General features: G+C 40.3%; 1 protein-coding gene across 3 annotated transcripts in view; it reads right to left on the minus strand.

The window, feature by feature from the left end:
- Positions 1-13,858, minus strand: part of map3k21 (mitogen-activated protein kinase kinase kinase 21) — a 29,591-nt gene extending 15,733 nt beyond the window's left edge. For 2 of the 3 annotated variants that reach the window (XM_025897506.1, XM_005474308.4), the window contains exon 1: positions 12,114-13,858. In XM_025897506.1, the coding sequence (XP_025753291.1) occupies positions 12,114-12,906 (793 nt within the window). In that variant the 5' untranslated portion in view covers positions 12,907-13,858. Of the gene's footprint in view, positions 1-4,275; positions 4,337-12,113 lie in introns of all 3 variants that reach the window. The other variant, XM_025897507.1, reaches the window with a different exon arrangement.
- Positions 13,859-13,983: the final 125 nt, after the last annotated feature.

Below are 13,983 nucleotides of genomic sequence, written 5' to 3' on the forward strand. Positions count from 1 at the left end.
AATCAGTGTTGAGAGTTTATTGTTAAGAAAAACAGCCTGATATCTCTGTGGATGGATGGAATGTTGCTGCCACTTACACTCTGTGGGAATATTTTCAAGGGAGAAACAATGTCATGATAAAGATAGTGGAAGTGTTCAAGGTAATAAGGCATTTGTGTGCCTTGACCGACTGTAACTAAATGTAAACTTGAAAATGTTATTTAGTTTAAAGACTCACTATTGTGCTGTTATCACTCGATGACCTTGGACTTACTCCCACACAACTACACAACCAAGACTTGCCAATAAACACACACACACACACTCGCTTTCACACCTTAGTGAGGACATCAAATTGACATAATGCTTAACCTTATCCTAACCATTAGGAATCAATGCATACTCCTAACTCTTACCCTAAACCTAACCACAACCTAATTGTAACCTTAACTCTAAAACCAAATTCTTAGCCTCAAAAATGCCTTCAAATTCGTGAGGACCAGCATTTAGTCCCCACAACTGACTGCTGGTCCCTGCAAGCATAGTGGCATTCTAATTTTTGGTCCTCATAAAGATGTTTAAACAAATCAACACAAACACACATCCACACACACCTATACATAAACCCTTTCTGCATGGCCCCCCACCCCACACAGTCATACAGGAAAAAAATGCACCTATATTACACTAATAATCAAATTTTATTACCATCTCAGGCTCAAGTAGCTCAGTTAACTGATAAAGCACACAGATATTCAGCTGCAGTTAAGAAGACATTGATACAGTTAGACAGTAAGTGTGTCAAACTTGGACCAGATTTGCTGAAAGATGTAGGAGCAGTGGAAAGGACTAGATGGAGAACAGATAATAGAAATAAGTTTAGAGACCTTGGGAAAACTCAAGTGACCATACAATTTTAGTTGGTAAAAGATACAATGTCCTTTTTTTTTTTATAACTCGACAGCTCTTTTTTTTGTAAACACCTAGACTGTTTCCTTTTTCTCTGAGTGATATTTTAAAATATTCATATGTAAAATAAATGAATAAACGAACCAAAAACAATTCTGTTTAAGCATTTTTATGCAGAGGAGTAAATTACAGAACACATTTAGATAATATGTAACAGATTTTCTTTGTTATATAATAATAACAAATATTTAAAGGAGAACAAATACAAGTCTTTTAAAATGAATTGCTCATTGCATTTTCTAAAATGGAAACCAATTTTTTTGCTTTTTGCTTTAAGCTGTAATTAAAAAAAAAAAAAAGTATTCTTTACTCTGTCTTCTTGGAAGGCTTTATACGTTTTTGTACATGTGTTTCTGTGTGTTAAAATGTGCGAGTGAGTGAGTGAATTTGTGTCTGTAAGTCTTTAAAGAAGAATGTGGTGGCTGCAATGAAGAAAAGCGAGCATATCAGCATTCTGAAGTTTGGCTGGTGCTTTGATGCAAAATTTTTGTGCTGCCTGAAAACAAGCTCTTATGATGATGCAGATGCAGATGCTGGCCACAATTTGGATCACGGTGGCTGGATTTTGTTCTGTGTGTGTCCTCTGCCTTTAAGAGTCTCTGCAGATCGTTCCTAATTGGAGAGCTGGCAGCTGCTGATTGGTTCCATGATCAAGTGGCTGTTTTAAAAACCCTCACCAGCAGTTGTCCCCCGGCAGCAACTGGCAGCAGACCGGTCCTTGGCCTCCAGACCATCTATGATGAGTTTGTGTGTGTGATCTCCGAGAATTGCTAAGCCTTGTATATAGTGTGTAGATACTTTTCACTTGTAAATAGGCACTGAGGTAAAAGGGGTGAACTGCCTTATTATTTTCTGTACTTTTCTCTTGTTTATGCACAAGTATTTTCAGCCAGAATAAATGATTTTGCAGCAATTTAACTGTAATGAGACTCTCATGGGTTTCCACTAATAGTGTATTGGTACCATTACTAGCCTCAGGCACAGAGGGGATCCTCTACCCAGGCTACAACAATGGGAATTCCATTACAAACGGGTTTCACAACACCAATGATACTACTACTACTTCCTGTTGTCAACTCCTCTCTGAGTGATTCCATAGATTCCTCCCAGCAGACTCTGTAGGTTTATAATGACTTATGGTGGGTTAGTTACACAGCCTGGGAAAGCAGTGGCTTTGGGATAAAACTTTCTGCTCTGATTGAACTATAGAATATCATGCCAAATACTTTCTTTGTAGCTCCATGATCCTTCAGTGTCAGCCCTCTAGAAATATCTGATAAAAGACCTAACTCCTGTCTACATGACTCCATGCTGACGTTATGCTAAAAAACCCCAGCCAGTCAGCCATTTTAGCCTATTAGCAGCCCAGCAACTATCAGAAACACAAATTGTAGCTAACCTGTTAGGTGTAATTTATACACCAATCATAGTGGGTGATTATGTATTCATTTTTAGTTGGGCCTTGTGTGTATGAATTGTTCAGCAATCTTGAGTCCAACTGAACTATTGATGTTAAGACTTGGAACTATTAAATGTTTACCAGCTGCTTTTACTAAAAAGGGAGAAAGATCTGAAAATCATAGCCTGTATGTAGATGTACAGACTATAAAAATTACTTAAACTGCTCATTACACTGAAAGAATGCAAGCCATTTCATTAGCAAAATGAACATGCTAGTTATATTTTGTTTTATTATCCTTGTGCTTATGTGACATTTTAGTACCAGGTTTACATCAGGTCTGCATCAGGTCTGAGGAGGCACATGTTACAGTGCACAGATGTAAAGCACTACTATAAGTCAACCATTATTCTAATGTATACATTTAGCCAAGCATAAAGTGGAATCAATAAAAATGAAGACCAATTTATATAACTTTGGCTACACATTTGAACAAAAGGTTTGAATATAACAGCCCTGGAAAGCATGGGACCAGAATAACTGTGCGTTGGAGCTACACAGAAGCTTTGGAGAGCTACATGTTGTAGCTGTTAAACGACAACTGCTCTGTGGGCTATCCTTAATTGTGTTGGTGCTGTTCTAGGCTCTTTAGCTTAGCCCTATTCCTGGAAACCACAGAACTAATAATAAATAAGAAGCTGCTTTGTAGTGAAGTGAAATTATGATCTACACCAGGAGGGTCCAACTCCAGGCCTCAGGGGCCACTGTCCTGCAGGTTTTAGATGTGTCCTTGATCCAACACAGCTGATTTAAATGGCTAAATTACCTCCTCAACATGTCTTGAAGTTCTCCAGAGGCCCAGTAATGAACTAATCATTTGATTAAGGTGTGTTAACCCAGGGTGATTTCGAAACCTGCAGGACACCGGCCCTTAAGGCCTGGAGTTAGACACCCCTGATCTACACAAATGCGATACTGCGAATTCAACTTCAGGAAACCACCTATTACAATTTTCCCATTATTTTGTTTCATTTCAACTTTTTCAAGAACTTGAGTAAAGTTCTTGAAGAACTGGCAGTATACACAATATTTTATGTCAATTTATTAATCATTACCATGTTAAAGTAGCACACATTTGCAGGCACTCTGTTAACTCAAACATCTTATTAGGAAAATTTTAAAGCTCTACTAATGTTCAACAAATGTTATGTAAACCTTAGCTGCTTTACCTAAGGAGTGATTAAAAACCGATGCCATTATGTCCTTATGAAGCAAAGGTATATTTTCATATACACATGTTTTGGAGCATCTCTTCATTACTGAAGGAAAATAACATGCATTAGTCTGCACACATGTATGTGAAAAGTGAAATGTGTCTATAAACTAATTATTGAAGCAAGCTGTATATTTTGTGCACTTTGTGACACCCTCTTAGACTACAGCTATACTTATCTTCTTCGGTTCTGTAACAGGATTGTGCTGAACATGTTGCTAACTTTCAGGTGTTAGATGGGTAAAGCATGTGTGACAGCTGTCAAAGTTTCATGTGGAATTCCTTCAAAAACAAACATAAAAAAACTGCACCAGCTAGCATGACTCAAGTCTGAAACAACTACGCATTGTCACTTGAGAGAGGTTCTCGTCTGGGATTCTCTTCCAAGAAAAAGTCGTATAGAATTTCCGCTTGAAATGCCCATCCCTGTATTGGTCTACATTCTTTCACTTCGTGCCAGAAGCGAGAAATACACTACCCTGAACAGCAGTAAAACTACTGTGTTTGGGCCACACAGTGTGCCTTATGGTATATGGCTAGTACTAACTTATCCTGTGAAGTCATGAGATGACACTTTATTTGTTAGTAAAATTAGTAATGGTGAGATAAATGGGTAAGGACAAGCCCACATGACTTTGTATGACTAATGGCTCACCTGCAACACATATCACCAATCTTTGATTGAAGTCCACCTCTTATGATCTCTTCACCATATTCTAAAGTAAAAATATATAACAATATTTCAAGAAAATTTGCTCTATTTTTTTTTGAAAACATTGAAATTATTATTGCAGATGATGTGGTATAGCACAGCCCAACTAAAAACACTGCATTGGTTTGAGACTTTGATGCTAAATTTATTTTTAAACAGTGTTGAGGACTTATATGGAAAGCAGCTTGAAAATGCAGTTCAAAGGAATAAAAAGCTACTCGAGTAGATTTCTTGTAAGGATCCCACTTAAAGTCAAACCCCAGGCCAAACCAGCCTTTTACTGGAAACATATTTTTGGATGCAAGTGTATACATGTAAAGCCCTTACATCTGCTCTAATGCAAAAAAAAAAAAAAAAAAAAAAAAAAAAAAAAAAAAAAAAAATCAGTCAATTTAGTATCTACAGACCAACTAAGGCCTATTCTGAAAAGATATTTTTTAAGCAGGACTAATGGTAACCAACTTATTAAACTGCATTGTTCACTGTTCACATGTCAGTTCAGTGGAAACGCTGAACTGCACATGCTCAAAAACTTAGATGCCAGGAGAAATAGAACCTTTGCTAGCATACTAGGGTGATTTCTTTAAACAAAATAGCCTAACTTGGTCTGTTCACTTGTCTGTTTTCTTGAGAAATATAAACAGCACTAAAAACGCATCATTTGAATTTTCTGATTTAAATCAAGCCTGCAAACATGGCTTAATGAAAATGCAGAAAGGTGGACCTATTTAATAGGGGGTGTGCACTTTTCAAATATTATTGCCTCTTTCCACAAAGGTAACGAAGTATTGCTGAAATCTGGAAATGCTGCTATGTGTAATCTGTAATCATATCATCATTACAGTTGGGTGTCACAAGCATCTGGCCACAGTGTAATAAAAAAAAAAAAAAAGATTAGATACTGTCCTTTTTATTTCCTTGAACAACAATTGGCAGTGTATACAATTTTATAATATGAACCTCTTATCAGCATTGCAAAGGTCCTGTAATAGTTTGTAGTCTGTGCTAAAGACATCTTTTTTAAAGGTTATATTTCAGAATGTATGTTTGCTCTGTCTGTGGCTTTTTTCTCACTCTTTTGAAAAGTAAATGTTTTGAAGCAGACGACACCTCAGCGCAACTGGAGACGAAAATCCCTCTAAGGCAGACCCCACCCTCAGTCCAACCCCCATTTAATTCCCCTTCCCAACAGTGGATCTTGAGGCAGACCCATCTTTCATACTGGAACAGTGGGAAGATCAGAAGCAGAGCTCCTGTGTTCAAAGCAAGTCCCACGCTTCTTCTCATTCCTTTCTCCCCCTCAAGGTAAAAAACAAAACGGTACACTTTTCGGACCTCTAATGAACTGAAAAACCCCTAAAACACTTGCAATGGCAACAAATATGTTATAAATGAAAATAAACAGTTTTGGGAGATGGTGCAGCTTAGTGCTTAGTGTTTTTAATGCATTTAAGGGAATATTTCCATGGCATTTATCTGTTAAATTAGAACTTAATGTCATCCATACCTATAACAATTCCTATATATGAACACAATAACAATGCCTAACAATCCCATTCAGTCAAGCACAGAACCAGGAATGCTGAGCAAAAAAGTTGCAAAAAAACAAAAACAGCAGCACAGAAACACTTTAATGCATCTATTTGTCTTTATCCTAATGTTTCCTAATGTTTAGGACAAATATTTAGCCTCCTAATGTTTATGTTTTAGCTGTACAGATAATTCAAAATATTTTAATTTAATCATGTTTTTCATTATTCTTAAGCAAACTAATCTCTGTCAATTTACCTTTTTCCATTACAACTTTGGGCATTAAGTAGCTGCCTCAAGACTTGCATAGTAAAGTAGAAAAGTACTCTAAATTCCAGAAGAAGACAAAAATAAAATAAAATCAAAACCTAGATTAAAAAAAAAACATGAAAAGCTGTAGAGGCGTGATCATTCTAAAGTTAACTCGTGTTATTCAGTAACATACTACTATTTAGAGGTGCTATTAAACAGAAACCATATACTGATGTGCCAGTAAAAATATTTACATCAAAAGTGATCCATGGTAGCTGAGAGAGTTTAAAGCGTGGTCTCCTAACTTGATGTGGCAGTATTTTCGTAACCGTGCCAACTGACTAAGCATGAGCGCAAGGGGGTTTCCTGTAGTAAGCAGAAACAAGGCTGCTAAATATTCAGCAACTGGTCTGTCTATACTGGTGGAAGGGAGAGTGCCCCCAGGCATTCTGGTTGATGGGAAAAGGATCAGGGCTAATGGCTGGTTAAATCCATCTATCATGGTCACATCTCCCTGGGCCACTTGCTCTTTGTCTATCCTCTTCCTCTCCTCCTTTGGGTCTGTAAAAGCTTGAATTAACCTTTAAATAGGCCAATTTAGACATATCAAATGTTTGAAGTATGCAGCTAGTTTTTTTTTTTTTTTCCTTTTCTACACTAGCATCTATCAATGTGCTAGTGAGCTACAGAGGCAAATGGAGGGGATTGGTTGATTTGGAAGGCAGCTCTTCTCAGCTGTGGGCCCTTTTCCTTTTCACCCGGCCCTGCAACAATAGGTGCAGTCAGGGAGAGGTCATAAAAAACACAGTGAAAGCATCTCAACTCCTCCTCTCTCCCCTCTGCCCATTCTCTTGTCAGAGAAAATACAGGCAGTAACTGTCTGTGTGTCACCAGGGGTAATTGTGGGAAGCCAGAGAAAAGTTGCCCTGCAACACCTAGTCAAGCTTTGGTAACTTTTCCCTTATATTCTTCTTATTCCAAGAGTAGACTAAGATAACACAAAATATAGTGAAGAAAAAAAAAGATTATCTCCAGGGACACTGTTTCTGAGCTACTTCAAGCCTGTTTTTGCTTTGCGTTGTGACCTAGTAAAGAAAAACAGAGTTACAGAAGTAAGATGGTTTCAAGGGAAGATACCAAAGGCTATTCAAAGTTACCATAACTAACAGTGCACCAAGCTGGTAAGCCATTCCTCTTATTCTAGGTACAAAACATGTGATAGGTGAATCACTGCTTTCTACTTCTGTAGTTTTTTTCCAAATCTATTTTTAGCTCCAGCAAAAACACATTCATGGCAGATACGTTTATTATTCACGATATGATTACAGGGCCTATTTACTGCCTTTCTTAAGCCTGGAAAACTTGCATTTTCTACTTGAATCCACGTATGTTGAGGCATTTTTCCAGCCAGTTATAACCTGGCTGAGAAGCCCATAATTTATGTGTGCAACATACAGCACTGGACATAACAGGGTCGCTTGTTATGCACAAGGCTAAGCACTGAGATCTGGTGGCTGTCACAATATTATCCTTCAGTGGTGTTGGCTATTCTAAATTTTTCACTGCCTGCTATATCTGTGCCACTTTCAGTGTACAGGTCTGAAAGGAAATCCCTCCAGCGCTTCTGTGGCATCTGTCAGGTCTTCACTAATCTACGGAAGATGAGTGTGTGGAGAAACAAGGAGAGGGAGGGGAACACAGAGACAGTGTGTTGAAGTTTAACAAAAGGCTGAGACTGATGGGAGGATGCTGTTGCACACGCTCCAAATGAACTCTATCGGTTTCAATGGCGTTCAAGCATGCATTCCTGGCATACTACTGCTTGCACCAAAATATGTGTGAAACTCCAATGATTATGCGTGCTGGCTCAGGGCCAGGTTTCAGTGTGACTTCCTGCTCATATTTGCTGCTTTATGGAATCCACCTGCTCAAACTTTAGGAAAATTATGCAAGTCATGGTGGACTAGAACACAAAAAGGGAGGACCTGGATGAATCTAATGAATAACACTAAACAAAGTAAGCACAAGAAGGGTGAAAACAGCAAAATATTCCAACCAAAATTAGCCATGAACTTATCCTCATAAAACTTTGGCATTCTTGACCAGAATTGCATAGATATATGCTAAACCATCAGAGGCCCTGTTTTAGCCAGGCAAAGTCCCTGTCTATTTAGGGGACATACAGTACAAATTACATTTAGAAACCCTAAACATGCAAGTTCCATGCCCAACATAGAGCTACTCTGGAAAATTTCCAGTGCACATAAAAAGCCGCAGGGTTGTTTCATAGTAAACTCCATAAATGTCACCAAAACAAACCCTTTTTTTTTTTGTGGATGAAAAGGCAGCTATGGTGCACACAGATGTGAGCATGGATAAAGCTAAAGAAGAACTCTATACTTAAATAATAACGCTAATGTTTTAAAGATTAAGAAAACAAAAGCAAATGTTGGCTCAAATGCAGCCACAAAAAATAAGAAGTGGCAAGTGGGAGCAGAATGGAGCAAGGGAAGCAAGGAGGAAAATAACGAAGTAACAAGGGAAACCCCCTCAGTTTGTGGCAATAAAAGAGTACCGCTGCTCTCTGGGAGATTAAATATGAACGGAACAAAACAAAACGAGGGCTTTGAGACCCTCCGAGTCCTAGCCATTCTTCTGGCCACAGTAGCCTAGCAACCGCTGCTTGACCAGTCCATTGTGTAAACGTATGTTAAGCTTTTATCCTCATTAGCAACATTCCTCCCTGCAGGCTGGGATTTTACAGATTAGGTTGAAAAACACAAAGGAGATTGGGCAAATCTTGCTGACTTCCAACATATTACTTTACAGGCTAATCATTGATCAAATAGCTGTATGTTTGCCTGTGTGGAGCATGTGTACACTGCAAGTTGATAAATGACAGGCAGAGAGTTGAGTAAAGCTGGAAAAGTTTAGTGTATACTTGTACTTGTGCAAGTCCTGGCTTAAACTGAGAGAAGACAATGAAACAGTCTGACAGAACAAAATTTCTCAAAATCAACAACTCAAAACACAACAGAATTAAAAAATGACAAAAACTGCACAACAGATATCAAATGCCATTAATGTGGCTCAGTACATCTTTTTAGATGCTTTTCTGATTGACCTAAGCACACATAATGCCAAAGCAAAGAGACAACTGGGAACATTAGCGGATGCAACAACTTTCCTAATCTGGATCTCCCCCTCTTTTTTTGTAACTGGGAAAACAACCCAACACGCCCCAGGGTGCCATTTTTCTATTTGTGTTTAGGAGAGAGTCTTTTGTGAACTTGCTACCCTGGTTCTAAACAAACACATACAGCGCCATTCACTCTCAGTTTATTTAGATTGCACTTTATATTGACTTCAGATTTTCAGACTTCTGAAAAATCGACTATTGGCATAATTTTCTGTCCTCTTTCTGTAGGCATTGCTTATTATTGTGCTCTTCATTCAGCTATGTGGTAGAGGTCTGAGCTATTGTGAATTCAGAATTTCATTATACCTCAACTTTGCAGAAACACACTAATCAAAAAGTCTCCTAATTTTAGTTTAAACGGTCCTCCTTTAATAAAAGCCTATGCTATATCTAGGTCACAGTGAAGTGGCAGGACAAACATAAAGAGTTGCGTTAGCAGCACTGTGCCTGTTTGGAGGAGTCTGTTTGTGTATGTTCACCAAACATCCGATTAGCTCAAACAGTCTAAACAGCAGTTAAATCCTTTCTCTCCATCTGCCCTATAATTAACACAAAGCTTCATCCTAAATAAGACTGCTTGAAGGGTGGGGCTCTTCTACACTGTTCATAACATTTAATCAGGTGTGTCACATGCACAAAAATACATCAACATCATCAAACGCATTTCAAAATAATGTGATGATTATGTTTTACTGATGGCTACGAAAGCTAGTAACTTAATTCTTTTTACAGCTATATTCCAAATTATTATTAATAAGTTAACAGTATTATGAGGGATCCATGGGCAACATTGATTATTAATAAAACACACCCAAAACAACGTCAATTATTGAAATTGCATACCGGTATATTGAAAAATATGTATTTGTAGGAAAGTGCTCTTACACACTGGTATGTTATTATTGTAGCATTTCACAGTGCTCATGGGCTTTTATCCATCCACCCATTGTCTTCTGCTCACCCTTATCAGAGTCGGGGGGCATCGCAGCTACCATAGGCCAGAAGGCGGGGTATGGGCAATACAGAATCACAGGTTAACTTAACTCTACTAACTGCATGTCTCTGGACTGGACTGTTGGAGGAACCCACAGCTGACTTTTTAAAAGGTTTTTTTTTTATTGCCATAGCAGACAAATGCCTCAATTAGAGCACTTTAATACAAATTTTCTTACTTTTGCCACTTCCCTTTACATTTGCCATACTCTTAGCCTTTACAGCATGCCACCGCAACATACCACATTCCTCAAGCGTTTCTGTGACTGGGAGCCTCTGCATGCCTGTGACCAATGAAGTAGATCACAAGATTGTGTGGTTGTCACATCAGCAGAGAGAAGTGTGACGTTTATCACAACTTTAGTGGTATCTGCTAACTTCAAACCATAGAGAGACCCAAATCAGCACATTTTATATTAAGTAGTTTATCATAAAGCTGTTAAAAATTATTAATACCAATAACTGAAAAAATTTGGAATTGATATACTTGCACCAGCAGAAGCAATAACAACATATACATGGGATCTGCATACATGGGGCTTTGTGCATCACAATCCTTTTTAAAATCCAATCACACGTCCTGACCTATGATTATGGAGGGTCTCGTATGCATAGATTTCACACGTTTTGTCCCCGTGTTCACACACTGGCTCCCAGAGCTGGAGATAAGAGATCAGTGCACTGGAGCTGTTCCCCACATGGCCCAGGGTTGATAAGCGTCTCCGGTCACAAAAGGGAGAAAAAGTGTTTGGAGTCAAATTACACACATAAACACACCTGAGTTGAAGTGAGCAGCCTGTGTCAGTGGGTATGCGAGTCAGAACCTTTTTCTCATCAAGACCTGTCCATTCATTATTCAGTCCTGGGAAAGTTCTCTGGCCTGTTGTCAATTACCAGTCCATGGTGGAACTGGCACAGTTGGCCCAATACACTGTACCAAGCGCAGCTAAATGAACTGTTATTTTATAAAGGCTCAAAAGTGAGACCTACTCAAGATTTTTTGTCCCTAAACCAAATGTTTATAGCAGTTGTAGTTCTGTTGAAAATCCATTACGTAAAGGTTATATTTATTAAAAAGCCTAAACCAGACTTTCATATGATTTCTTTTTCCACCTATGAACTTTGCTACTGCCAGGTGGTGATGAAGGACATGGCCGGATAGTGTTGACAGATTGTGTCTACCTAATATGTTTGTTAAATCACTGAATTTATTTGAACAGCATTTCACCTGCTGGTGGAGAGGGGGCTGAGAAAGCAAGTGTGTGTGTGTGTGTGTTAGTCAAAGGATAAGGAATGAGTGAAGAGGGAGCAGCTCAGCTGAGCAAACTGACTTCATTTCACATCCTCTTAATAGCATCCCCCACCACTTCATACACCACAAACTTCTTAAGCTGTAAGACGTCATGAGTGCAGAGCAGTACTATGGCAGCTGTGGTGAAACTGGGGACTAGGTAACCTCATATTGCAGTCACAATGCAGTGCTTCCAAATAACTAATAAACATACATTGAACCTTTCTAAATGTGTCATGTGACTAAGGAAATGGTAAACTATCATTATTTGTGTGACAGGTTGGTACATGTGGAGTTGCAAAACAGCGTTGACACATATTCTGGGATGATAGAAACAAGAAACAACGGATTTAAAAGAGTTAGTTAACACCTAAAGAGTGACAGAGCAGCATGAAACCAAAGCATAACTAACATAAATGACTAAAAGATGAAGTGCAAAATATCCTCCTGCAAGTTATGTTACCTCAATTTATCTGTCTTAATCACAAACAAACACACACATCGATCTTTGCTTACTGTTGCTAGACTTCAGGTCACGATGGATAATGGGTACCACGGCCTCCTCGTGTAGATAGTGCATCCCGCGTGCAATCTGCACAGCCCAGTTGACCAGGATGTGTGGAGGGATCCGCCTTCCGGTCAGCGCCCGGTTCAGTGTCCCGCCTCGGGCATACTCCATGACCAGGCACAGGTTGGGCTCCTCCAAACACACCCCTTCCAGTTTAATAATATTGGGGTGCTGCAACATCGAAAAAAGTTTAGCTTCTTGTTTAACACTGGCGGCGGTTGCCGTTATGTCTTCATCTGGGTCCTGCCGAGCCGCCTTCACAGCGACCTCCTGATCTTTCCATGTGCCCCGGTAAACTTTACCAAATCCACCCACGCCTATGATCTCCTCTAATACCAGTTCACTAAAGGGGATCTGGACGGGCGAGCTCGGGACTCGCTCTGGTACCCCAGTCGACACACTTGTAGCTGGGAGACGGTATATAGCGGGCTGATAGGTGACATAATTGGAAGGGAAAATCCCTACCCTGTGGTTGATTTTCCCCGTCCACCATCCCTCGTCCCCGGAGATCGCAGCGTCCTTGGACAGGACCTCTACTACATCACCTCGCCTGAGGCTGAGTTCGTCCTCGCCGCTCGCCTCGTAGTCATAAGCAGCTGTCCACAGGGATCGAGTCGGGCACAGCGGGGCAGAGTGAGCCCAAGCCCGAACTGAGGGGGACTCTGCCCAGGCATGTTCCCCGGTCCCACCGCCGCCCGGCCGCCCTTCACCGTTTGGGAAAGCGGCCTGCGAGACATCCATTTCTCGGTGGCCGTAGCGGCACCATAGGGTGCAGCGCTTTTTGGACAAAATGAAAACTTTAAAAAGGTAACTTGTAACTTTTTGAAATCCTCATGCTGTCACATCTAAGACACTATCCGATGAAAACAGAGGAGGGGGTATCCTTGCGCAGTCCACGCCGTGGTCAAACTGTGTCCAAAGTCCCGTGGGAGAGCGCGTCTGTATCCACGTCGCCACTCCGGTAGAAGTGTGAGGGTCAATAACTAGCTAGCGAGGTTGCTGGCTAAGTTAGCCAAAATACGGGTTAGCTAACGACGCTTTTTTAAGCTCCTGGTTAATGCCAGTAAAGCGAAAAATAACAATTAACTGCCAAGCCAATTTAATTTAAAGCTATCACAAAACACTGTCTGGTTCTGCTGAATGCTAACGTGAAAAGGCTAAAGTTAGCTCTCAAGTTACCAAGTTTTCGCAGGTGCCTCAAGAGGTGCACCTGCAGCGTCCATTCCGACCAAATACGGAGAGGCTCCGCGGAGTAGCTTTCACTGTGAGAGTCTCTAGTAAATCTCATATAGTCACCGAATAGCGAAACAGACAGTTCGTGTGCTCCTTTGTGGACTTTTAACTGGAATTTCAACTGCATTCCAGACTTCTGGCTTAGCGGGTTAGCTTAGCATAGGTCAGCCTGTTGGAAAAGTTGCTCCTCTCCACTTTGAGATCGGTTAATTCCAAAGTTTATTTCTCCTTCGGTGATGTGCGGAAAAAAACAGCCAACGGATAAGGACTCGGGAACCACAGTATATATCCTGTACTTCCACACAACAATACAGGGAATAAAATATGAAACGGAAAAAAATCCGTCAACTTTAATCAAAACAAGCCCCCCGCTAACGTTGTCGCCAGACTGAGTCGGACCCAGCAGTGGCTGCCGGACAGACGGTCAGGGGACACGGCTGCTGCTCTCGTTGCTGGCTGCGCTGCACTCTCATTGGTGGACAACCTGACACGTGACCAAAGCAGCAGCAGCAGGGGGGAGGGGGAGGAGTCACTGTAGGAATGCATGAAGAGAGCGCGCCTTCAGGGAAATTATAACGACAGTGG

Source organism: Oreochromis niloticus, linkage group LG13, assembly GCF_001858045.2.
Source record: "Oreochromis niloticus isolate F11D_XX linkage group LG13, O_niloticus_UMD_NMBU, whole genome shotgun sequence".
Taxonomy (NCBI): domain Eukaryota; kingdom Metazoa; phylum Chordata; class Actinopteri; order Cichliformes; family Cichlidae; genus Oreochromis; species Oreochromis niloticus.